Raw genomic sequence first — 26,889 nt, 5'->3', positions numbered from 1 at the left:
CCCTAATTATAATACTAAAGGCCATAGTTCATAAAATCATTGTTTGCATTAGAAGGATTATACAAGGGACTGTGGCTGCTCTACAGAATTGCTTATGTAAATAGATTCTATTTATCCATGAAGTTAAGTGTAAACAGGAACTAAAGTAAAAACTGTAAAATACCCAAACCTCCCACACGTCCCCTGAGCACATTCGTGTTTTCTAATCTCTTTTTGCAGTAAAAGAAAAAAAAATCGAATGCCTTTCCTTTATACTGCTGGTGTTCTAACCTCACTTCTCCACCAGCCACCTTTGGTCAATGTTGCACATCTGCAGGATTTGTAGTGCAAGCACCACTTCCCTGCCAATGTTGTACTGAAGATGGAGTTCATGGAGTCCTTTTCTATTTGGAAAAAGGAGACTTTGGGAGGAGCCTGGTCCATCTTCCTCAGGTGTAGTCCCAGGACCTGAGTTTAACTTGAAGAAGTTTCTGCTTGCCAAAACATCCTTCAGCCCCAATCTTTCTCCTTTCCTCCTGCCTTCCCTGTCCCTTTCTCTGGTCCAAATTAACAGGCACCAGAGTTCCAAAGCTCATTTTTAATATACTGCACTCTTCTTTTGGCCATAGCATCACCAAGTGTTCTAGCATGACATTCCCTGTATCCTCATGTTATTGTCACACTCCAAACTGTTGATGGTCTTCTTCCAGTTTTGTTCTTTGAGCCCTCTAGAAACCAGGACACTGGAAAGCATAGGTACAGAATAGTGAGCTCAAAATACTATTCAAAGGTTTTGTGTGGTATTGAATAAAGCACTCTTGGAGGTGTGGGAGAAAGTGCTAAAAAGAGAGGCATTAAGGAAATCCCAGCCTATTAGGTTTCAGTATGTATAACTCTCAAGGCAGATATATATATTTCTGTAATGAAGCATACACTATACATATTACCAGGGAGAAATAATGACATTAACTGAAGAACACTGAGAGCAACCTTTGAGAGCAATCAAAGGGAGAAAACAAAAGGTATAAAATTATGCTCTATTTTGCAAAATATAATTAATTGCATATACTTTTTAAATACATCATTCTTTATGCCCAATTGCCATTGAGATTAAGAAATAATATAAAGATGATTAAATGTTTAAGATTAATTTCTATAGGAGTTCCCATTGTGGCTCAGTGGTTGAAGAATCTGACTAGGATACATGCAGATGCGGGTTCAATCCCTGGCCTCGATCAGTGGGTTAAGGACCCAATGTTGCCATGAGCTGTGGTGCAGGTCACAGATGTGGCTTGGATCTGGCATTGCTGTTGCTGTGGTGTAGGCCGACAGCTACAGTTCCAATTAGACCCCTAGCCTGGGAACTTCCATATGCTGCGGGAGCAGCCCTTGAAAAAGCAAAAAGACAAATACATATATATATATATATTAATTTCTATAAATATTGCAAGAATATGTATATCAACCCTCTTAGATTCTTGTTCCTGTAACACTTTCATGTGTCTTATGCTTGCCTGCTTGCATAAAGGAAGATTGTCTATAACTAGGTATATATTTCATAAGGGATTAATTACTGAGATGACTAATGGCTTGATTACATAAGTTAATTAATAAATTTCCATATTTATTTGAATCCATTGACTAGAATTATCTGTTTTCTCTGCATATACTCTTAGAATAAGAAACAGGAATATAAATGAAACAGTACAAATAAACTCAACTACCTTTAAATGCACTAAGTCATAAAAAAGAATGAATGCAAAATTTGTTCACGTTTTAGTGCAGTTATATTTTAATATATTCACTGGTTGACACTGGAATGTTTTTCCACCATGTTTTGCATAAAGGACAGGAAAAAATATCACCCTGAACACAAGATTTAATTGTGAACTTGAAGAGACTATGCCCAAAATGGCAAGTACCCTACTGATAATTTCTTATCTAAAACCACCAGCTTTTTCTATCACCCTACCTCCTTCTTGCTCATCAGTTTCCTAATTGAACAGAAGACCAGGCATCATGATCACCATATTCACAGAGAGAAAATTAAAAAGTTCTTTTTTTTTTAAAAAAGGCGAAGGAGAAAGTGAATTTTCTATTCTTTAACCAAATCAAAAAAAAAGGAAAAAGAAAAAGATCCTGCTTTTATTACTATTACACATAATTCAAAGCAAAGGAGATATTTTAGCCCTAAACATTGGCCATACTGCTTTGCTCTTCTTCTCTCTTTACCTTGGTCTTTCTCTGCCCGCTCTCCCATCCCACGTTAATTCTCCAGCAGCTCATTACACAGGGCTGTGTAAGTCAGAGCCCTCATTTCCAATAATTTCCCAACCAGAAGACATGCTTCATGTTTTAACTGGAGCATAGCTAATGATGCAGATGAAATCTGGGCCTGGTAACATTTGATCTGGCCTCAGACGAGAGCAGCAAGGTGGCATCAGCCTCCTCCCATAGAGTCTGCAGCCAAGGAGCAGCACCAGTATACAAGTGACATGCATATCACATGTATCAAAGTGGAAGCTCAATCTGTAAGGCAATAAGACTCTCTCACATCCCAGCATGGGTGCTGGCCCTGAGCTGCAGTTCCAGTAATTGACATAGTTGCCCAACGCTACAAAACAAACTCAGAAACTATTCTCATTAGACATCCCCCTGCTTTGCGACTCTGTTATTGTAAAACCCAAACACTGAGCCCCATACCAGTGTGGCTCTGTTTTTAATTAGTTCTGATGGCATTGGGCTGTAAGCCAAAGAAAAAATGAACTTCCTGTGACTGAGGCTTGCCGCTCAGTATGTTGCTTCCTTCTTAAAGAGATTGTTTTCACAACATTTTATGAAAAGGACTACTGACAGAAATAATATAAGTTTTTACTGCTTTTGATATTTTTTTCAGGCTTATAAAAAGCAGCTAAAAGTCAGAGAATTTGTAAAGTTACAATGCTATTATTTGCTCTTTTGTGCAACCCAGTTGACTTGTCTTTTGATTAAAGACATCCTACCCGATTAATTTTTTTAATGGAGAAAACACAGGCTTCTGTTAAAAATTTTAAGACCATGAATGTTTTAGTGTTTCCACTAAATTAATTCGGTGATATATTTTTTACTGCCTGGGTCACTACTGGCATGGTGTTAGAATTGAGATGGTGGTAAGGTCACCTTCTGAATACAAGGAAGTAAAGAGCTGATGGAAACTCCAGACAGATAAAGAACAATTTAGATAAATGTTAGAATCTTACACAAAATGAACCTCTACCGGCTACTGATTCTCAGTTCGCCAGAACCTTCTGAAAATCCCTCCTTGATGGGAAATTTCTTAATCTACAACTCCCCTCCCCAAGTTACAAGCTAGACATTTGTTTTCCAGATTCCTTTGTAATTTGTCATGACATATGACTTAAGCTCTACCAATGAGACACACACGCAAACACTTTCAAGACAGTGAAATGAGAAAGGGGATAACATAGCACATGGAACTTATTCTGCCTGAGAAGTATTGCAATATCCAGGGCTTAGGAGCAGCAGTGGCCTACGTCCCAGCACACACACACCTCCACACACCATCACTGTTAGCAGCGCCCCATGGGGCCTGCGCTAAATAAGTGCAGCAGTGGGACTGGGTATGCATCTTGATGCATAGTCTTCAAGTTTGACTCTCTGACACTCCTGGAGATTCTGTGAGCTGGCCAATTGCCTTTAACAAATTACTTCCCTACTTCCATTAGCTAGGGATTTCACTATTGACAAATAGGAATTCCAACACAACCTTTCTGTACATTGTGCTTCCAGTAAAAAATAATAATAATAATAAGATGGTACTGAGTAGTGGTTAAGAAAACAGTCTTAGGAATTAGTAGGATATAGTCTGAAGTCCTAGCTCTGCCATTTAATGGCTGTGTGAACTTGGGACAACTGCTAAACTTCTCTGAGTATTTTTTCATCTGAAACGTAGGGATGATAACTCATTATTCATAAGGTGCTTTAGAGAATTTAGTAAAATATATTGCTATTATTATTATCATCACTAATAGAGGCACTTATAAGACATTTCCAAGTCCTTTTAGGTATGCTCATAAATTTTATTTTAAATGAATTGGTGTTTACTTTTCTTGGGTGCAGACTTTGAGGACGACTAGATTATAGAGTCAGAAGACATCAAAGATTATCTTGGTCCTCTCCATGCCTCGAAGAGGGTAATTATCTACAGTTTTCTAGAAAAGACCAGAGAAGACAATGTCACTGATTATTTGTCACTCATAGTTTACTCATACATACAAGCATTTTTTGACCAAATCAAAATAATCCCTACTCTACTTATGTACCTTTTAAACACATCTAGTAGCCTGACAAAGTTCTATCCTTTAAAGTTCCTAAATATCACCTCCTCTTTGAACCCTTTTCCTACTTCCTTTAATCAGATAGGAGCTCACCTTCTTTAACCCAGATAACATGGTCTCTGATGGCAGCTAATACACCCTTGCTTATGTGAAGGTTAGTTGTATGCATGATGTAACTCCCCTCACTGGTGTAAACTAAGCTCCTTAAGGTGAGAATTCATCTTTGCATCTCCTGCAGCCCCTAGCAAAATGATCTGCACATGCTATTCCTGTGTATCGTATCACAATCTACACTACTACAACGTTTGCTCTCAACTGTGTTTAAGTATATTAGCAGTTCCCTGAAAATACAGATATTTCTTATTTTTATTATCAAACAGAGACTTTTAAATTGTTTAAAGTTTATTAAAGTATAGTTGATTTATAATGTGATGATTTTTGCTGCATAGCAAAGTGATTCAGCTACACACATACAATTATCCATTCCTTTTTCAGATTCTTTTCCCCTATAGATTATTGCAGAATACTGGATAGAGAACCCTATGCTATGCAGCAGGTCCCTGTGGGCCAGTAATTCCATAGACTACAGTGTGCAAATGCCAGTCCCAAACCCCAGTTCATCCCTCCTCCATCACCTGTCCCCTTTGGTAACCATAAGTTTGTTTTCAAAGTCTGTGAGTCTGTTTCTTTTCTGCAAATAAGTTTATTTGTATCCTTCTTTTAGATTCCACATAGAAGTGATATCATATGATGTTTGACCTTCACTGTCTAACTTTACTTAGCATGATAATCTCTAGGTCCATCCATGCTGCTGCAAATGACAGTGTTTCCCTCTTTTTTATGGCTAATATACCACTGCATATATGTACCACAACTTCTTTATCCACTCCTCTGTCGAGGTTGCTTCCATGTCTTGGCTCAGATATTTCTTATTCATCCTTAGAGCCTCACTGGTGCATATAACATATTTGTTGAATTGAATTTAAAATATTAAATTAAAAATTTCTACATATTTCTTCCTTTTATTATAGCTTCTGTTTTTCCTTTCAGTAATTTCTTCTTTGAACCTTGAAGAATCTACGTCTTTAGCATTTTCATCACCCAGCAAGTTTTTTTTGTTTTGTTTTGTTTTTTAAATGGCTGTATCCGCAGCATATGGAAGTTCCCAGCCCAGGGATTGAACTTGCACCTCCATAGCAACCAAGCTGCTAAACTCAGATTCTTAACCCACTGCACCACAGCAGGAAATTCTCACCCCAGCAAGTCTCTAGGAAAGTAAATTCTCCTTCACCATTGCTAGACACCTTTATTACTGGCTGCTCCAAACTGGCCGTAAAATATTTTCATTATACTTTATGTTTTAGGCCAGCTATTACAGTTTCCTCTCCTTAATACCCACTTCTGGGCAGCTGTTGTGTAAAAATGCAGTGCTACATGCTGCTGTAATTCCTCTAGCCTACCAAGGGAATTCATATTCATCTGTACTCAACAACACTTCCAGTCCAGGGTCCCTCCAAGTTGCTAGGCCTTGCAACTAGAAGGTGGTGGTGAAATATACACATTCCCTTGTTCTGCCATCAGTGACATTTTCTCCTCTTGCCCCATCTTTTAATTTCCTAAGAGATCCTTAAGAGGATAGTCTATAGACTCCTTTGTCTCCTTAAGAGCCTCACTGGTGCATATAACATATTTGTTGAATTGAATTTAAAATATTAAATTGAAAATTTCTACATATTTCCTTATTTTATTATAGCTTCTGTTTTTCCTTTCAGTAAGTTCTTCTTTGAACCTTGAAGAATCTACAGTCTTCAGCATTTATATCACCCAGCAAGTCTTTTTTTTTTTCTAGCTCTTTATGATATCCACAAAAACTTCACCAAAATGGTACATGAATTTTTTTTAAGCTTCTAATGTGAAGTCTCCTCTCTTCCTTTCTTGGAAGAGTTGTTCTTGTTTTACAGCTCTTCACAACAGAAACCATTGTGCCCCTGTGACCTCAGCAGGCTCCCTTTCTGTAACCCAGTGTAGGCTGTGCGCCTAAAGAAGATGCTTAAATGCAACTACCCCGAGATAGGACACACTTCTGAGCTGGAGAGCAATAAATGGCAAAGAGCTCAAAACTCTCCCTCCTTCCATCCTTCTCTCCCCAAGAATTGGGTCCATTAGTGAATTCGTCAGTGCCAAAACCTCATCTTATTTTTTCCTTTGAAATGCTCTCTCCTTGGATTATTTCCTTAGTAATGCGGCTGGTATAGAGAGTCTCATGCCTGCTCATTGATGTGAACACCCTCAATGCCCCAGCCATGCCTTTTCCTATATGGCAACCTCATGCTGTGTCTTATTGCCTCCCAACACCCACTAAAATGTTTTCTATTAAACAAGTGATATTAATGTTTTTCAGATCATACACCTCTTTGAGAATTTGATGAGGGTTAGAATTACCTGCTCGGAAAAATCTACATGAGAACATACACACAAATGCATGCATATAATATTAAAGGGCAAATAAAACCACTAAAGCCTCTCTATAGACCCCCTAGATGGTAATCCCAGTTTAAAAAAAAAAAAAAAAACCTGCTGGAATAGAAAAGGTATTTTTTGAATAAGAGCACATTAAATTATCCACATCCCTTGAAGCAATCTAAGAGGCCACCATGAATCATATCAAGATGATAATGGGAACATAGGAGAGAAAATTTCACTTTTGAGAATGAGCAATGCAGTGAAAAAGAGAAGCTGTATCTCTTTACTTTAGAATGTCAGGATGTTACCTGTTGGCTTAATACAATGCTGTCAGAGGGACAAGCATTTGATGAGTTAATCTAATACATATTTCATCCAGGAGTTATGATTTCATTCAGACTGATAAAGGGCAAGCAAGATTTTGTCTATCATCTATCTGTCTATGTATCCATGTATCTATCTATCCATCCATTCAGGTAGCTCTCCATATAATGTTATCACCAAAAATTTAATTTTTGCTCCAAAAACTGTTCTCAATTGATTTTGAGATTGTCACCCCAAATTACCTCCTTTGAAGTTGAAAAATAATAAATACTAGATATGCCTCAGGAAAATTAGCAAGATGTTTAAAAAGTGTAACCTTCTTAAACATCTTTATACCGGCAAATTCACAAGCAGTTGTTCTTGTTCAGTTGCTAAGTCACAATCTTTTGAAGATGAGGTAAAATACAATCTATTAAACCATCACAGGGAGTTCCCTGGTGGCCTAGCAGTTAAGGATCTGGATAGTCACTTCTGTGGCTCCGGTCACTACTGTGGCACAGATTCTTCCGCATGCCATGGATGGAGCCATGAATAAATAAAGAAACCATCACGATGAGGAGTACCACCTACCTTTGCTTCCTTCTTCCCCACAAAGGGACTTGGCTATCCACTTGAAAGGGGCTATCCAGCTGCCCCCTCCTACACATGTCAGTATAGGCTGTATAGAGATGCTGGTATGTGGGATAACTACATGGATAATAGAAATATGTTTTGTAAATATCCCTGGGCAGCCAGTCCTTCATGAGAATGGTCGAATTATTCCAACTGCATTAAGGGACTCAAATACATCAACTGCGCCCACAAAAACAGTCAAACCCTCTCTGACCTGTACCCTCCCACATGGCTCCTCAGACCTCATCTCCTACTAGTCTCTCCCTTCATACATGCCTTGCCTTGCTTTACATTCAATACTCTAAACTCACTTCAGGAATACATATGCTGTTCCCCTCCCAGGGATGCTCTTTATTCCCTCACTTCCTTCAGGTCTTTGTTCAAACGTCACCTTCTCAGTGAGGCTTTCTATGCTTTATGTTTCTAGATAACATTTAACAACCATCTAACATACCACACATTTTACTTATATATTTTGTTTATCATCTATCCCACTCTGACTTTTACATAGCATGTAAGTGCTATCGAAGTATATATTTTTTGCCAGCATTTTTCACTGCTATATAGGCAGCGTTACTGTATTTGACACATAATTGATTCTCAGTAAATATCCTCATAATTGTGGCATCTCACCCCAATGGCACCTTTTCTCAATGTCTGATACAGATAGAAACTAAGACTTCTCTCCCAGTTCCAAATAGTATTCTCAAATGTATACAACGACATGCACACTTATTTTAAATAACTGAAATACAGTGGGCCCCCAACAAATGTTTAGGACTTAATAAGCATAGCAAGGTGGGAAGACACAATGGCTGGGCAGTCAAAGCAACTTTTCTAACAAACTGGTTCTCCAGACCACCAAAGCTATAGTATTGAATTTAAGTTAGTTGATTAACTGAAACAACCAAAGGATTCTCACTCGTATAGGATTAACATAGATCAAAACACACTCCAGGTCCCAATGCCCACAAAGCAGGTAGGAGGGTTTTGCTGATGCCTGTGCTGGGTCATCACTCTCCCAATCACAACAGAGTTATCAATTTTTCAATCTCACAAGGTCTCTTTGCCCAGCTCAAAAGCTTGAATAAACAGAAGACACAGGTTGAGGAAGCTTCTATCAATGAGAAAACTCTGTCAGGGAGTAGAAAGGACTCACGAACCACTCATCTGGCCCACGTCACCTCACAATAGAGTAGCTAAGACCTAATGTTGAGATACTAGTATATGTAGCTCTGGTTTCCAAAACATCACAGCTCCTGGCGAACTAACACAATGAACTGTGTTTGGCCTTGCAGTGAAAGGTGTGACTACAGGACTAAAGGTTGCCTCCACCTCTGATAAACTCTCAAAAAAAATGCATCAGTAGCACCAGAGTTGGAGCAGATAGTTTAGGGATCAAAGCGATAACTCACCTAAAAGCAGGTCAAAGGACACTTAAGAAAGGATCCAAAATTACCTGCCAAAGGTGCCATTATCACAGCTCAGATTCACTAGGTAGGACACTGGCTGTACTCATATGTCACTGACCACCACAACCTCAGATCCAGAGTATTTGGTAACTCATGCCTTTGTCAGACCCACCCACTCAGACTGCCTAGGCATGTCGAAGTTCAACCAACTCAACTACAGAACAGCGATTTTGGCACTTTGGCTGTCAGAGCATATTAGTCTCCACTGATGACTTCGAATCCAGCAATAATGTTTGATCAGTATGACTCACTAAACCCACTACAATACCTCTGCGACCTGCCTAGATGGCACAGAAAAATCATGAGTGGATACTACGACTATCCATGTGCATTCATTTCCACACTCAGAGACGCGTGTCCAGGTAGCTCAAGAGAAAAGACATCAGATTTACAACAGGTTTTGTCAAAGAAGAAATGTGATCCCTAGCCCAGAGCCCTCGAAGAAACTTAAAGTCTGTCTTTGCTCTGCATTATGTTTTCCAGATCTGTGCCAAGTACTTCATAGGCTGCATCCAAGTCAATTACCATCTCTGATTATTATTAAACAGATCCAAGGCACTGATTAAGGTCTCTTCCGACATTGCCCACCAAGCTTGCAGAGTTTCTCTTGTCGATATTCTCATTTACCTTTCATAGCTCCATCTTAACTGGGCATTATTTAGAATCAGTAATGATGCTTCATATTATGTGGCAATCTCTGCCCAAGTAACATAAACAAAAACATTCAACTAGAAAAAAAGAAAGGGAGAGGAAGAGAGAGAGAGTGTGTGTGTGTTTGGGTTGAAACCCAAGGGTACAGGCATATTTTACAATCCCAGATCCAGCTGATCAGATGAAGTTCATAAAAATCAAGTAGTAGCTCCATTAATAAAATATTTTACTTTTTATAAGAAAAAAATCAAATCATTTGCAGTTTTTTACAGTTTTTGCCATTCTATAGATGGACACAGCTACTTTTAGACATATTTGTTCCAGTGAGTTCAGCTAAATCATAACAAACATAGACATTAACAGTCACAGTTTTTCATTTCTATCAGAGGGTAAAAACTTTTCTATCTTTAGTTCTAATAGATAGAAATTTAACTAAAAGTGATAAGTAATACTTCTGAATGGTAATGCTAATAGCAAACATGACATCTAAATAATTATTCTAGAATAAATAAAAAGAATGGAATATAAATTTTTTTCTTCATTCCTCTCCTAGAACAAAAAGTTAGAAACCATTATGCAGCTTTTATAACAAATTCAGATGAAGAATCAAGACAATAGTTAAGCTGGTACCCCAGATTATCAGGAAATCAAATTAACTGTTCCAAGTCACAATACCTTTGATTGGCTAAAAGTGGGCCTTGGTTTCCATTTCAATTCAAGAATTTTCTCATTTACCTGTGAGGGAAAAAGGTAGTAATCCATGAATTGAATCAAACTTCTCACCAATATATTCTATACAGATATCTAGTAAAATGGGGATTCATACACTGGGTATTATTTCATTAAGTCCACCACTGGTCATATAAATCTAAGATCACCAGCATTCACTTAAAGGCTAAAAGCAAATAAATCAGGCTTGTTCTTGAGCTAAATGAAAAGATAATAATGTTCTATTTTTACATGGTTCTTAATGTCATAAATCTCTATTTTGATATACTATACATATTCCAATAAGAATTTGGGTGTTTTGGGTTTCTGTTTGTTTATTTGTTTGTTTTTAGACTGGAATGGCCTGACTACAAAAAAGATGTTTGTTTTTTTTTTTTCTGTTTTGGGGGTCTGCTTACTTTGCTCAGTCTCAGACACTGAGACTGTGTAATTATCCAGAATATCATACTGAGGATATGAATGGACTCTAATTGTTCCATATTCACTCATAATTTTTGCATGGAAGCAACATGCTTTTATTCTTATATGTTTTTCATGTGGAGCAATTAAGATTGGAGATGACTAAACAGAGTCTATGCAGACTACAGTATACAGAAGCCAATTGAAAATCCTGCACTATGCAATGAGAATGAGTCAGGAGCTGAAAAAAATGACTACAGCTCTGCCATCCAAATGCCCTACATATTTTCCTGATAGATGCAAAAATTCTAAACAAAGTTATAGCAAATCTGATCCAATAATGATAAAAAGATAATAAATACATTATGCCAAAAGAGTATTTATACCAAGAATGACAGGTTGATTTAACATTTACAAACTAATCAATGCAATTTACCATAATAACGATATTAAAAAGAAAAATTGTATGATCATCTCAGTAGACATACAAACAAAGCATTTGACAAAATTCTATATTCATTTCTAATGACTCTCCACAAATGAGTAATAGAAGAGAATTCCTTCAACTTCATAAAAGACATTTACAATAAGTGTAAAGACATTTACAATAAGTGTATAGTATACATATTGGTGAAAAGTTGAAAACTTTCCCCCCAAAGATCAGAAAAAAGACATTGATGTCTGCTATCATCACTTCTATTCAATACTATACTAGAGTTTCCAGCCAATGCAATCAAGCAAGAAAAAGAAATAAAAGACATAGGAAGAAGTGAAACATTGTATTTGCAAAACATGATTCAAAAAAGTATACATAGAAAATCTGACAAATTAAAAAAAAAACTACAAAACTTATGACTAAGTTTAGGAGGAGTTCAGGATACAAGAGCAAAAAATACAAAAATCAATTATATTTTTGCATACTATCAATAAGTAATCATAAGTAAATGTTTAAAAACAATACTGTTTGCAACATCATCAAAAATGATGAAATAATGAGAAATGAATCTGACAAAAAATGTGAAAGTCATATACACTGAAAACATTAGAAAAATGCTGAGAGAAGGTCTGCATACACAGAGATATATATTATATTCATGAGTCAAATGACTCAATATTGTTAAGATACCATTTCTTCCCAAAATTATTTACAAATATAATAAAGTCCTATGTAAAATTCCAAGTTTTTTGTAGACAATGACAAACTGATTCTAAATTCATATAGAAATGAAAAGGAAAAATGAATATAACAGCCAAAACACCTTTGAAAAAGAACAAATTTAGTGAATTAATACTATATGTTTCCAAGGCTCATTATAAATCTACAGCAATAAAAATACCATGGTATTGGCATAAATATTAAAAAATTTGATCAATGAAATACAATAAAGAGTTCATAAATAGATACATACATATATGTTCAATTGAATTTAACAAAAGTGCAAATTCAATTCTGTGAAAATAAGAAAGTCTTTTCAAAAAATTATGCTAGAACCACTGGACAGCCATATAAAAAATTTTCAATCCATACCTCTTACAATTTATATATATAAGAATTATTTCAAAATGGATTATAAACCTAAGCACAAAATATAAAATTATAAATTTCTAGAAGGAAAATATAGATAAAAATTTTTACAACCTTGGATTAGGAAAAAATTTCCTAGCTACAACACCGAAAGCACAATCCATGAAAGAACAAGTTAATAAATTAAACTCATCAGGAGTTCCCATCGTGGCTCAGTGGTTAACGAATCCAACTGGGAACCATGAAGTTGTGGGTTCCATCCCCGGCCTTGCTCAGTGGGTCAAGGATCTGGCGTTGCTGTGAGCTGTGGTGTAGGTCACAGACATGGCTCAGATCCTGCATTACTGTGGCTGTGGCATAGGCCAACAGCTACAGCTCCAATTAGACCCCTAGCCTGGGAACCTCCATATGCCAAGGGAGAGGGCCTAGAAAAGGCAAAAAGACAAAACAAACAAACAAACAAACGACCTTCTTCAAAGTTAAAATCTTCAACAGGGTCTGTGAAAGACATTACAAAAAGAATGAAAAGAATGACTTTCATGATATATGACTACAAAAAGCCATAGACTATGATAAATATCTGAAAATCACATATCTGTTAAAGGGCTTGTATCCAGAATATATAAAAAGCTCTCAAAACTCAATAATAAAAAAAAATCCAGGAATTCCTGTTGTGGCTCAATGGAAATGAATCTGACTAGTATCCATGAGGACACAGGTTCTATCCCCAGCCTCACTCAGTGGGTTAAGGATCCAGCATTGCCATGGGCTATGGTATAAGTTGCAGACATGGCTTGGATCTGGCATTGCTGTGGCTTTGGCATAGGCCAGTGGCTGCAGCTCCAATTTGACCCCTAGCCTAGGAATGTCCATATGCAGTGGTGCGGCCCTTAAAAAAAAAAAGACCAAAAAAATGCAATAAGAGTATGGAAATTATAGACAAATGATATGAACAGACACTTTACCAAAGAAGGTATGCAATGGAAAAGAAGCACAGAAAAATAAGTTCAATATCATTAGCCATTAGGGAGATACATCATAATAAGGCATGTTACACATGTATTAGAGTGGCTAAGTTTTTTTTTTTTTAATTGATTATACTAAGTTTTAGCAAAGAAATGAAGGAATTAGAACTCACATAAATTATTGGTGTAAATAAAACATATCACAACCACTTTGAAAAACAGTTTAGCAGTTTCTTAAAAGTTAAACATACACTTACTCTGTAATCCAGCTACTTTACTCTTAAGAATTTATTTAAAAGCAAATAAAGCCTATGTCTATACAAACACTTGTACATGGTAGCAACTTTGCAATAGATAAAAACCTGAAACAACCAAATACCCATTCACAGCTGAATGGATAAACAAACTGTTGCATACCCAAAGAGTGGATTACTACTCAGCAATAAAAAATAAAGGAACAGGAGTTCGCATCGTGGCGCAGCAGAAACGAATCCGACTAGGAACCATGAGGTTGCCAGTTCGATCCCTGGCCTCACTCAGTAGGTTAAGGATCCAGCATTGCTGTGAACTGTGGTATAGGTCCCAGACATGGCTGGCATCTGGCGTTGCTATGGCTGTGGCTGTGGTGTAGGCTGGCAGCCACAGCTCTGATTAGGCCCCTCACCTGGGAACTTCCATATGCCATGAGTGTGGCCCTAAAAAAACAAAAGACAAAAGCCAAAAAAAAAAAAAAAAAAAAAAAGGAACAATATCGGTACATATACAATATGAGACTTTCAAAATAATTATGCTGGGTGAAGAAAAGCCAGACAAAAATTGACTGCATTTTGTATGACTCCATTCATATAGTTTCATAAGAAATACAAACTAACTTACAGTGAGAGAAATATGGTTGCCTGGCTAAGAGGAATTAGAGAAGGGTAAGAAAGGAAACACAAAGGAATAGAAGGTACCTTTTAGAAGAGATGACTATTTTCATTATCTTGTCTTTGCAAGGGTTTAATGAGTATCTCTATGGGTCAAAATTTGTTGACTTGCACAACTCAAATATGTTCAGTTTACTGTATGTCAATTACATCTCTTTAACGCTGCTTTTGTGTTTTAAAAAATGGTGTGACTTCAAATACCATTCTTTTCTCCACTATCCCCCCACATCTGTCATGCAGATGTTCATTTCAAGAAGTGTTTGACTCTTCTATATCCCTAACCCTGAATCTCTGAATCTGGCATTAAGAATATGTATATGTATATGTGCTGCTAGAAAGCTTATTTCAAAATAAATTTACATGCAGTTCATACAGCAAACATTGTTAAACCCCCTATTATCTGATTCCATTTTATGTCCCTGCTCTTGTTTCTTTTGTATGCTCTAATTAGGTTTTCTGTATTCTTGGATACTTTTTGAATCCTCTCTAAAACAGGATGAGATATAAACACATAAACAATTATTAAATGACTAGAGTTTCTCTTGTGGCTTAGCAGATTAAGAAACTGACATATGTCCATGAAGATGTGGGTTCAATCCCTGGCCTTGTTCAGTGGGTTAAAGGATCCAGCGTTGCCATGAGCTGCAACGTAGGTTTCAGATGAGGCTTGGGTCTGGCATAGCTGTGGCTGAGGCATAGGCCTGCAGCTGCAGCTCTGATTCAACCTTTAGCCTGGGAATTTCCATATGCCACAGGTGCAGCCCTAAAAAAATAATAATTGTTATTATAATTATATGAATGACTAAGATGTGATACTTGCCCTCAAGGAATCTTCAGCAAAAAAAAAATAGTCCTTCCCTTCAGGTACCTCACATCCTAGTGGAGAGGGGATACTTCATACTAATAATTATTCTATAGAATTTGATGTGTGAATATCAGAGAGGTATTAACACAGTTAAAATATATCAAGTTTTATAGGAAGGAACACTGCAGAGGGAATGTTTAATTCTGACAAGGCCGATAGAAGTTCACAGAGAAGAGAAAGCTTTCAGTAGGGCTTTGAAGGATATGTTGGTTTTTAATGAGCAGAAGTGAAAGAAGAACACTCTAGGCAGAGAAACACCATAAACAAAGGAGTGAGTGTGAGAAAGGTCAGCATATATTCTTCAGCTAGAGAGTAGTCTAATGAGATGAGAGAGACACCCCACACTGACCCCAACTGCTTGGTATTTGGTGAGTTATTTAACCTCTCCAAGTTCTAGTGCCCTCAACTATGAAGTGGGAATAATTACACTATTATATCCACCTCAAGAGGTTCTTAAAAGGACTAAAAGAGAAATGATCAACATAAAACACTCAGCACTATACTTGGCATATGCCAAATGCTTACAAAACCAGTAGGGTTTATTATTAGTATGAAGCTACAGTCCAGAGGAGCAAAGGGAAAGAGTAAAGTTGATCTCATTCATAGTTTTACAGTGACAAGTTGTTGTCCCAAGTGGCTTCATCAAGACATACATTCACTTGTACAATGACATCATTCTTTCTAAAACAAATTTCTGATTTCACCTGGTCTGCTAAAAAATTATTTTAAATGGGGGGGGGCAGCAGAGAGGGGGAGCACAGATGGCAATTTCATGCTTGATAATTCAATCCTTCTCATTTGAGTTGAAAAAGTAAAACGGACTTTATGGCTTCTTCCCAGTCATGTGTCTTTGGCTACTAAAAAATAAAAATAAAAAACACATACTAGTCTCATCAGGATTTAAAGTTTTACAATTTTAAAGAATTCTTTTCTAAATTACATAGAAACCTCGTTTTGGGAAGGATCATCTGGTTGAAAACTCACATTTTTCAGGCCAATAATACAACAAACAAAAATGCCTTGAACAAAACCAGCCAATTGCAACTGGCTGCAACACAACTTTGTGATTTCATTTATAGGAGACAGAGAAGATCACCATATCTTCCAAAATCCATTGTGTGGTTGAAAATTAAACTCACTTTGAGAACAGCCACAACAAAAGCTTAACAGGCATTCATCTATATGGTATGATGAGTTACAACCCAGCCTGAAGGCAAGGAGATTGAGTAGACAGAAAAAGTAATGGATTAATTTGCTCAAGGAGGTTAACTCTATGCCTAGTTAGGCACTGGTATGCTTTTAAATACTTGAATGTTTGTAGAACTAGAAGTACTGTAAACATATTAACATATGTTTTCCTCCATTTTTCTCTCCCAGTTCTATCCTTACATTTCTACTCTTGATTCATATGATCTCTGGACGTTCTCCTGAGTCTTTTCTTCATCCATCCTTTCCTAAGAAAGGAAGCCAGTTTATAATTTTTTGAACATGAGACATCCTACAGTAGAAGAATCATCTGTGACAAGGCCATGAGCAGCAAGAAAGGAGAAAACTCAGCTTTCAAAGACAGCAGGTCCAGCCAGCCAACAACTGACTATGGACTGGATAGTGCTGAATGTAACTGGTGGCTTCTTCTGAGTAAAGGTCAAAGTCATCCTCAAAATGACTGCCCTATTCAAGTTTTTCATAATAGACTGGAAAATATGACTCAGTCAAACTCCTAGAAAGACTTGGACTCTAATTTCTCAGGTCTCCTCCTGGACAGTCTTTAACCTTCCTAGAAGACAATACGCTAGCATTTCCCAAAGTGGCTTCTTTCCTATATTTCAACCCAAAAGAACAATATAATCTTGAGAAACCATGTGTTTGTATGCAAGTCTATAGATTTATGTCATCATTCCCCCTTTTCAGACATCAAAGATAAATTGACCACTGAAATCAAAAGCCAAGGAAAATCGGGCACATGAGGTTCCGCCAAGTACCATCACACTGAGGTACTTGTCTTTGCACTAATACCCCTCCCTGCATGAACAGCCAGAGGATGGTGGTGACTCAGGATTCCACTTCAGATGCTAGCACTGAGGTACCTGCAGAAAGCCTGAGCCGCAGTTGTTGCCCTAGGCTTATTATTTCTCATTGTATTGTTTCGTAGCTCTGCTTGGTTCAGTAAGCTGATGCATTACTTGTGTAGCAGCAAAGAAAAGGAAATGTAAAAACATTAGTTCAAGTAGTGGCTTCTTGGCTTCCTTCTCTGAATATCTCCAGGGCTAGTGATCAGCTGAAATGAGTGCAAATCTAACCTGATATCCAATGTGAGAAGGAGGCCTTTTCCCAGTTTCATTCACCAGCTTTCATCATTACATAGCAAAAACTGTAATGTGGTCACCTTTTTCAGGTTTCTGGTCACATTAGGGTCTTGGCTTCCCTTTGTTAACAGATTTCGTTGGGAGAAATATTCAAAAATTTGGAAACTATCAAACTATCTATCCAGTGGGAAGTCTCAGAATTATCAGAATCCCATTATTTTCAAGATAAAACTGGTAACATGTCACACAAGACCCTTGATAATATGGTGACTACCTAGCCATCCAGCCTCTACATTGACCATACCCTCTCCTTCCTCAATTGCACAGTTTGTGAATTTGTATAAATGATAACAAAGATGCTCTTAAAACATATACGTTCTTACAGTAAAGAGCTAAACTGATACTTAAAAAATAAAAGTGGAAATATGAAGTATGTTTTTGGAAACAAAAATAAAAAATAAAAATAGCCCCCCCAAAAAACCCTCAATAAATATGTAATCATTACTCCAGCTAGAATAAATTATTCATCAATTCCCCGTGCTTTCTATAGCCATGGTATATTTGCACATGCTATTTATTTTGGTTGTGCACTCTAACTGATGTAACAAATAACCACAACATTTTGGTCACTTAACACATTAAGGGTTATTTCTCACTCAAGTCACAGTCCAATGCAGGTCAGCAGTGGCCCTATGCTCTACTCAGTGGCCCTCTGCTCTATTCAGGAACCCAAGCTCTTTCCAGCCAGGAGCTCCAACATCCTCTAGGGCAGCTCTCTCCACTTGGGTTCCATGAGAGGTAAGCCCTAATACCCTCAGGCATCCACTGTATGTGATGAATTAACCATTTCCTGAAAATCTATAATGATGCTAGTAGCTAAGTTTTAACTTTGCAAGAACTAAGAAAATAGTCATTAAAGTCATTTTCCTATAGGGCTTGATTCTCTGTGAATCCTTTAGGGAGGCTACTCCAAGGGCATGGTCTTCAATGTTGGCTGCAAGTAAGAGTCACTCACTGATCTGAGGCCTCAGAGTTCTTACTTAAATCATCTTACACCCAGCCCATCAACGACAAAAGAGAGAAAGGATGAAAGAGAAGGTATGGAGGATAACCTGGGAGGTTTTCTACAGGATGACCCTGGAAATGACATGAATCACTTTTGTCTACAGTCCATTGGTGAGAACACAGTTGCAGATACTCATGTAACAGCAATGAGGCAAAAAGTGTAGTTTCCTCCCTTCTGCCCAGAAGGAAGAAGTGGGGCCTGATGCACCCTTAACAGCATCTGCCACATCCTTTTCTTTACCTGAAGAGTTGCTTCCTCTCCCTTCCCAAACACGTCCCCAATTGTTCCATTTGTAGTTCTTCTCATCCTCTGAAACCATAGTTAGCTGTTCTGGAAAACCTTGACCCTCCATGCCTTCAAAGCTCCTGAATGCACCTTTGTAAGAGAACTTCCCATACAGAACTATCCTGGTTAGATCTCTGTCTCCTCCAGTTCCAACTGTGTAGTCCTGGTGCCAGTTGCACCTTGAAATGCACAATAGATATTCAACACATTTCAAGAATAAATGGATAAAAGTGTCAAAATGTGTTTCACATTCATGTGTACCATAGTTAACATTAACAAATCCACATAATCCCTGTGTTTTAGACTTATGGAACTTAGAGGTCTTAGAAGTGAAAGACTTGTTCCAAGTGATAAATCGACAGAGATAAAGAGGTGGTCTCATATCTGACTATACAACATATTATTTAATTTTGCTTGTTGTGTTTTATTCTTCCTCTTCAACTTTAGAATCAAAATGGAATGAATATATATACAAGGAAAGACACTATTCCTTTTTATGCCTCAAAAGCGCTTCTTGTTGAAAAAGAGCATAAAACATTCTCCCTCTTCCAAAGTCCAGTGAAACATTAGACAAACTCTGAAGCAGATACTCAATATCTTTCCCTCCTAAAAGTTTCACTGCAATTTTTGGACAGAATTGTAGCAGCTCTGGGTTTATTAAAACAATCTGCAATTTCTAAAAGAATATAGCTTTGTTACTTATATATAACCAAGAAAATGCAAGTTTCACAATGGCATAAATGGGATTTTGTACAATGATTTTTTTCCTTCCCTCCTTCTTATCTTCCTTCCATCCTTTCAAGTACTGTTGTGGACTGTTCTGTAACAGCTAGAATGAAATGCTACATTTAAAAAACAAACCTTCAGAATGTAGTTAAAAATGTCTATCTCTCAGTCTCCAAACCAAGTCCTATGGAGATTCATTCTTAGTGAAGAAGTTAATATTAAAATAAATAAACCAAAATAAAATAAAAATTAAGCCAAAACATAGAAGCTTGTGGTATGCACACGCTCAGATGTGGCTACAAGTCCCTGTGTGGTAGGAGGAGATGGTTGCAGACACACACTTAGTGGCGGGGGTCAGGGCAGGCAGTAGGGACCAGGGCCAGCTGCAGGTGTGCTGGCAGCTGTACTGGCCCTAGCTATGGTGTGCATTACTGCGGCTGCTGGCTCTAGCCACAGGGGTTCTCTCTTTTCATTCTTGATCTGGATATGGTATATTGGTCCTCGCCATTTCTTCCCATTCTCTTCTATTGTACCTTATTTTATTACAAAAGCCAGAATGTCAAAAATCATATTCCCAGATTTTCTTTTCAGCTAACAAAGTATATCAGATTTGCAAAGTAGGCTCCACCAATCAGAAGCATTCCACTGAAATTAAGGAAGAAGAAGTAAAATTGAGGTCACATTCCTCTGGCTTCCAGCATATTTTCTTCCAACAAGCAAGCTTGTAAAGCCAATATCCACAACACTGTAGATATTGATAAGGAGCTGGAGCAACAGTATCTGGGCTCAGCTTCCCAATGCTCAGGCAGTTACAAATGTACAGTCATAGTGATGGTGACAGTGGCAAGGAATCCTAGATTTCAGTGAGTCATTGACTCCTGGTTCATCTGGCAGCCCCTTGAATCCCTACCTTCCTAAGTGTGGCAGAGGCAGCAGCTCTGCTAGCAGGCCAGTTCAACAGTCTTATTCTCAGAGGCTCTACCTGAGGTCCAGCCTACTGCTTGCTTTCCAGTCCTGTCAACAACTTTATAAGCACATAACTAACCTGTATTAAATTTCATGCTAGTTAAAATACCCAAAGTGGTTTTTATTTAAAGCATTGAATCCTAGTTAATATGAACCTCAAAATATCCCTGCAGGATTCTATTATTAGACCTCTTTTACAAGTGAGAAAACTGAGGAACTGAAAAGTTAAAGGAAAAATAAATTATATGAAAAGATGAGCCACAGACTAGGAAAAAATATTTGCAAAACACATGCGTGATAAATGATTGGTATCCAACATATGCAAAGAACATTTAAAACTCAATAATAAGAAAACAAACAACTCAAATGAAATGTGGGGGAAATACTGGAGCAGATATCTCCCCAAAGAAGATATACAGATGGCAAATGAGCTTACAAAAAATGCTCAACAGTATATGTCATCGGGAAATTACAAATCAAAACAATGATGAGATACTACTACACACTTATTAGAAAGGCGAAAATCTAAAACACTGGCAACACCAAATGCTGGTGAAGATGTAGAACATCAGTTACTGCTGGTGGGAATGCAAAATGGTACAGCCATTTTGAAAGATAGTTCTTTGATTACTACCAAAATGAAAAATACTCTTACCATTCAACCCAGCAATCCATGTCCCTAATTTGTGGCAGCTTTATTCATATTGCCAAAACTTAGAAGCAATCAAGACATCCTTTAATAAGTGAATGGATAAATAAACTAGCATACATCCAGACAATGGAGCATTATTCAGCAGTAGCAAATGAGTTATCAAGCCATGAAAAGACATGGAGGAAACTTAAATGCATATTGATGAGTGAAAGAAGCCAGTCTGAAAAGGCTACATACTTCTTGATTCCAACTTCATGACATTCTGAAAAAGGGGAAACTATAGAGATAATTAAAAGATCAGTAGTTGCCAGGGGTTCAGGTGCAGGAAGGAATAAATAGTTGGCACACAGGGAAATTTTAGGGCAGTGAAAGTAATGATGTGACATTAAGCATTTGTTAAAACCTATTTCACTGCATAACACATAGAGTGAACCCATAACACATAGAGTGAATGTAAACTATGTATTTTAATTAATAATATCCAAATATCAATTCTTTAATTTTAACAAATATATTACAAGATGTTGATAGAAAAAATTGTATATGAGGGCAGAATATATGGAACTTCTCTGTACTTTCTGCCCCAATTTTTTGAAACCTACCAGTACTCTAAAAACATAACTTTATCATTTTTTAATTTTTTATATATTTTTAAAAAATTTTTTGGCCACCCCCATGGCATGTGGATATTCCCAGGCAAGGGATCAAACACATACCACAACAGCAACCCAAGCCACAGCAGTGACAACACTGGATCCTTAACCCTCTGCACCACAATGGAACTTGGCCTAACAGGTTTTTTAAATTACATGAAAGGCCATCAATGAAAAATCCATATCTATAATCATACTAAATGGTGAGAAGGTGAATGTTTTTCCCCTGAGATCAGGACTAAGACAAGGATGGCTATTCTTACCACTTTTATTCAACATTGTCCTGGAAATTCTAGTCAGAGTAACAAGGCAGGAAAAAAAGAAATTAAAGGAATACAGATTGGAAAGGAAGAAGTAAAACTATCACTATTTCCAAATGACACGATCATGTATATACGAAATCCCAAGGAATCCACCAAAATATATTAGAACCAGTTAACGAGTTCAGAAAGTTTTCAAGGCATGGGATAAGCATACAAAAATCAATTATATTTCTATATACTAGTAATGAGAAATCTGAAAATTAAATTAAAACTATTCTACTTTCAAGAACATCACAAAGAATAAAATAATTAGAAATAAATTTAAGAAAAAGAGTGTGGGACTGGTACTATGAAAATTACAAAACTTCATTAAAAGAAATTTTAAAAGTCCTAAGTGAATGGAAGTTCACTCTATGTTCATGGATTGAAAGATTTAATGTTAAAATGGCAACACTCTTCAAATGATCTACAGATTTGACACATCCCTATCAAAATCACAGACACCTTTTTTGCTGCATGATTTGATCATAAAATCTATATGGAAAAAAATTGTTATGGAAATGCAAGGGACCCAGAATAACCAAAACAATCTTTAAAAAGGATGATTGGAAAACTTAACCATTTCTGATTTCAAAACATACTACACAGCAATAGTAGTCAAATAAGTATGGTACTGGTCTAAGGACAAACACAGATTAATGGGATAGAATTGAGAGTTCAATAGTATACTCTTACATTTACAATGGATTTTCACACAAGGTTACCAAAAAAATTCAATGGGGAAAGAATTTTTTCAACAAATGGATATCCATACGCAAAAGAATGAAGTTAGACTCCTTCTCATATAGTATACATAATTGAACTCAAAATATATGACAATCCGAAATGTAAGAGCTAAAACTATAAAATTTATACATATTTTCCTATGGCTGCTATAACAAACTACCATAAATTTGGTGGCTTAGAAGAACTCAAATTTATTCTCTTATATTTCCAGAGGCTAGAAGTCCAAATTTGGAAATCTACTGAGGTCTTCTTGAGTCTTTAGCTGAGTATTGATGCAAGACAGGCCAGGAAAAAAAAAATCACCAGAAAAGAGTCTGCTGTGCAATACTTAGAGTGCACCTAAGGCTGGGAAGATTTCATATGTCTACTAGTCACAGAGAAAAGACTTCCTAAGCCACAGGTCATTGATTGAAGTCATCACAGGGGTATAATCTTAGTAGTAGGTTAAATAGGCCTTATAGTAAAAACTCCTCTGGACCCACCCTTAAAAAGTTAAAAGCTAACTTTAAGATTTATTTTTGTAACTTTTTAAACAAAGGAAACAATTATCTTCCTTAAGGAAAGCTTAGGGAATGAGAAGACAAGCCCTGAGTAAAAATTATTACCACAGCACCTGGAATTGATAGGCCTGCCCAGGAGAGAAGCAGGCACTGCCCAGCTCCACAAGGGACAGCTGTTGTCTAAGGCACAACAGACAATACTGTCAGAGGAAAATATGAACCATAACTTTAAGAAGAATCCATTTTAAAAAAGAGATTATCTATATTATAGAATTTTCAGAAAGTAGGTTACTAAAGTTATAACACATATGTTCATTATGTTAAACATATTTCTCATGTTCAAAAAGGAAGAGGCAACTATGAATATGATGAAGAGAGTAAGGCAAAATATTAAGAAAAAACCCAAATGGAGCTTCAAGAGGTGAAAAATACAATATCTGAAAGGAAAAATACACTGGAAGGGGTTATCATCTCATTAAACACTGAAGAAATATATATATATACATATATCAGTGAACTTGAAAACATAAAACCTGAAACTGTCAAAAAACAAAGATAAATAAATAAATAAATAAATAAGCTGGGGTTAAAAAAAGGGGAAAACATGAACAGAGCATCAGTGAGCTGAAGGATAATAACAAATGATAACAACAAATATACATGGAATTAGATTATTAGAAGAAAACACAGGAGTGAAAAAATGATAACTGAAGAAAATTTTCTGTATTTGCCAAAACTATAAAACAATAAATTTCAACAAGCCTTATACAGCCTTAACATAAAGTCACAAAGGGTGTCCTCATGATCAATTAGTTGAACATCTATTTTGTCACCCTGAGTGACAATATAAAATCTAAGAGCAATCAGAGGAAAAAAAAACACATTCAAGAAGAAATCATAAGAAGAATGTTTAAAGCAAATGAAAACACATAATATAGAATTGTATCATATGCAGCTAAAGCAGAGCTTAGACGGAAACTGATAGCTTTAAAATGTTTATATTAGAAAAGAGGGGCCTTGGAGTTCCCATTGTGGCTCAGTGGAAACAAATCTGACTGGTATCCTTGAAGACACAGATTCGATCCCTGGCCTCGCTCAGTGGGTTAAGGATCTGGCATTGCTGTGAGCTGTGGTGTAGGTTGAAGACATGGCTCAGATCTGGTATTGGTGTAGCTGTGGTGTGGGCCGCAGAGGCTGCAGCTCCAATTGGACCCCTAGCCTGGGAAACTCCATATACCGCGGATACAGTGTTAAAAAAAAAAAAAAAAAAAAAAAAAAAAGAGGGTCCTCAAATTAATGATATTAAGAAATTTAGAAAAGACAAAGTTAAATCCAAAATAATGGAGTTCCCGTCGTGGCGCAGTGGTTAACGAATCCGACTAGGAACCATGAGGTTGCGGGTTCGGTCCCTGCGCTTGCTTGGTGGGTTAACGATCCGGCGTTGCCGTGAGCTGTGGTGTAGGCTGCAGACTCGGCTCGGATCCCGCGTTGCTGTGGCTCTGGCGTAGGCCGGTGGCTACAGCTCCGATTCAACCCCTAGCCTGGGAACCTCCATATGCCGAGGGAGCGGCCTAAGAAATAGCAACAACAACAACAAAAGACAAAAAAAGACAAAAAAAACAAAAAACAAAACAAAACAAAATAATTAAAAATAAGAGGATAAGGGGAAAAAATAGAAAAGAGGAAAACTACAGGAAAATTGTACCCAAAATCTATTTCTTTGAAAAAAAAAAATCACAAGTTTTATAAATCTCTAGCCAGATTAATCAGGGAAAAAGCAGAGAAAACACAAATACCAAGATCAGAAATTAAAGTGGTGGTATCACTACATGTGCCACAAACATTCAAATAATAATAAATGATTATTATGAATAACTTCATGACAAAACAATTAATTCAGATGAAATGAAAAATTCTGAAAGATACAAAGTACCACAACTCATTTAAGAAATAGGTAACCTGAATAGCTCTATTGTTGAGAGAGAGCAAAAGATTAAGTACAGTCTCTGAATCTGCTCATACCTTTAACTTAGGGTCCAAAGAGAGTAGTCTAGCACTAACCCTGGATACTGACTTCAAGAGCATAAATGAATTGAATTGGAAGCAATCAAAGCCATTTCATATCAGACTAAGATGACCTTACCCATGTAACTGTAGACCTGCCAGTCCCCAAATGGCTGTTTCCAAGATTCCCAACACTCTCCCTTCCCCAGGTGCTGTGCTCTCTCCAGCAAAATTCCCATCAGGCCATTAGACAAAGCCAATTCAGACAGTAGTAAATTAATACTATTTCAAGGACTCTGACTATACACCTGAGTCTTTCAATAGGAGGCAAAACATTTCAAAAGAAAAGTATTAGAGATGAGGTTAAAAATGCAACTGTCCCTAGAGGTAGGACATACATTAACAGATTTCCAGTAAGACTTAAATGACTGATCAGAAATATTTTCCAAAGAACCGTTTCTGTAGGGGTGAGATTAAAATGCCAGAAGAAGCAAAAGAATGCCAAAAAGAGACAAAGAGAGAGACAGAGAACCTAGTGTAGACATGGGAAGTTGGTGGTGAAACACACTTCATTTACTTCAGTTTGAAAAACGTGAGTTTTAGCACAGTGCAGGTGCCTGGCTAACTACTAGAACACCCTGATGCTCTCAAGGGACCAGGAATTACTTAAGGACTATTAGATAAATATTCAGGGTAACTTTTTACAGACACCGTTTTTTCCTCATCTCAGTCTTGCAGAATCCAGTTTCTAAGGTTCACTGTGTTATTTACTTAAAGTGATTTCATTCTTATTTCAAAATACGACACAATCCAAAATAACCTTTTTGGTTCTTTCACTGGGATTGTGCATGTGATCATGTTTTTTAAAAACTGAAAAGGAGGAGTTTCTGTTGTGGAACCAGACTAGGATCCATGAGGATGCAGGTTCAATCCCTGGCCCTGTTCATTGGGTTAAGGATTCAGTGTTTCCATGAACTGTGGTGTAGATCACAGTCGTGGCTCAGATCCCATGTTGCTGTGGCTGTGGCGTAGGCTGGCAGCTGAAGCTCCAATTTGACCCCTTGCCTGGGAACTTCCATGTGCCCTGTATGTGCCCCTCAAAAATATTTTTTAAAAAAGGAAAAAAAAAACTGAAAAGGAAATAAAATAAAAGTTGTGTGCATTCGTTTTCCTAGAGTAATGAGATCTATTTCCACCATTATAATCTATTTGCTTCTGAAAATTCAGGTATTTAATTAATAGTGATAGTGCCCTGAATTAACTTTGGCAGTTTAGATAGAGTCAAAGACATACTTGGCATTTTTTTAAGTTTATAACAATGTAAACAAAATGCTACGAAAATCATTAAACTATTTAATTAGATGTGATGTCAATCTCCCTTAAGTAATTCACTACCTAGGTCATATATAAAGACAGACTTTGCTTATGCCCCTTT

General features: G+C 37.0%; 1 protein-coding gene across 3 annotated transcripts in view; it reads right to left on the bottom strand.

Annotated features, from left to right (window-relative positions):
* Window positions 1-26,889, bottom strand: part of LOC110261709 (uncharacterized) — a 551,822-nt gene that overhangs the window by 482,234 nt on the left and 42,699 nt on the right. For 2 of the 3 annotated variants that reach the window (XM_084968319.1, XM_084968320.1), the window contains exon 2: window positions 10,514-10,573. In XM_084968319.1, the coding sequence (XP_084824445.1) occupies window positions 10,514-10,573 (60 nt within the window). Of the gene's footprint in view, window positions 1-1,743; window positions 4,191-10,513; window positions 10,574-26,889 lie in introns of those variants that run through there. The other variant, XM_084968318.1, reaches the window with a different exon arrangement.

This window comes from Sus scrofa, chromosome 7 (assembly GCF_054392235.1).
Source record: "Sus scrofa isolate SSC_HxYL_T2T_F1_AM1 chromosome 7, Sscrofa_HxYL_maternal_Yorkshire_Landrace_v2.0, whole genome shotgun sequence".
NCBI classification, from domain to species: Eukaryota; Metazoa; Chordata; class Mammalia; order Artiodactyla; family Suidae; genus Sus; species Sus scrofa.
This window is presented reverse-complemented; position numbering and strand designations above follow the sequence as displayed.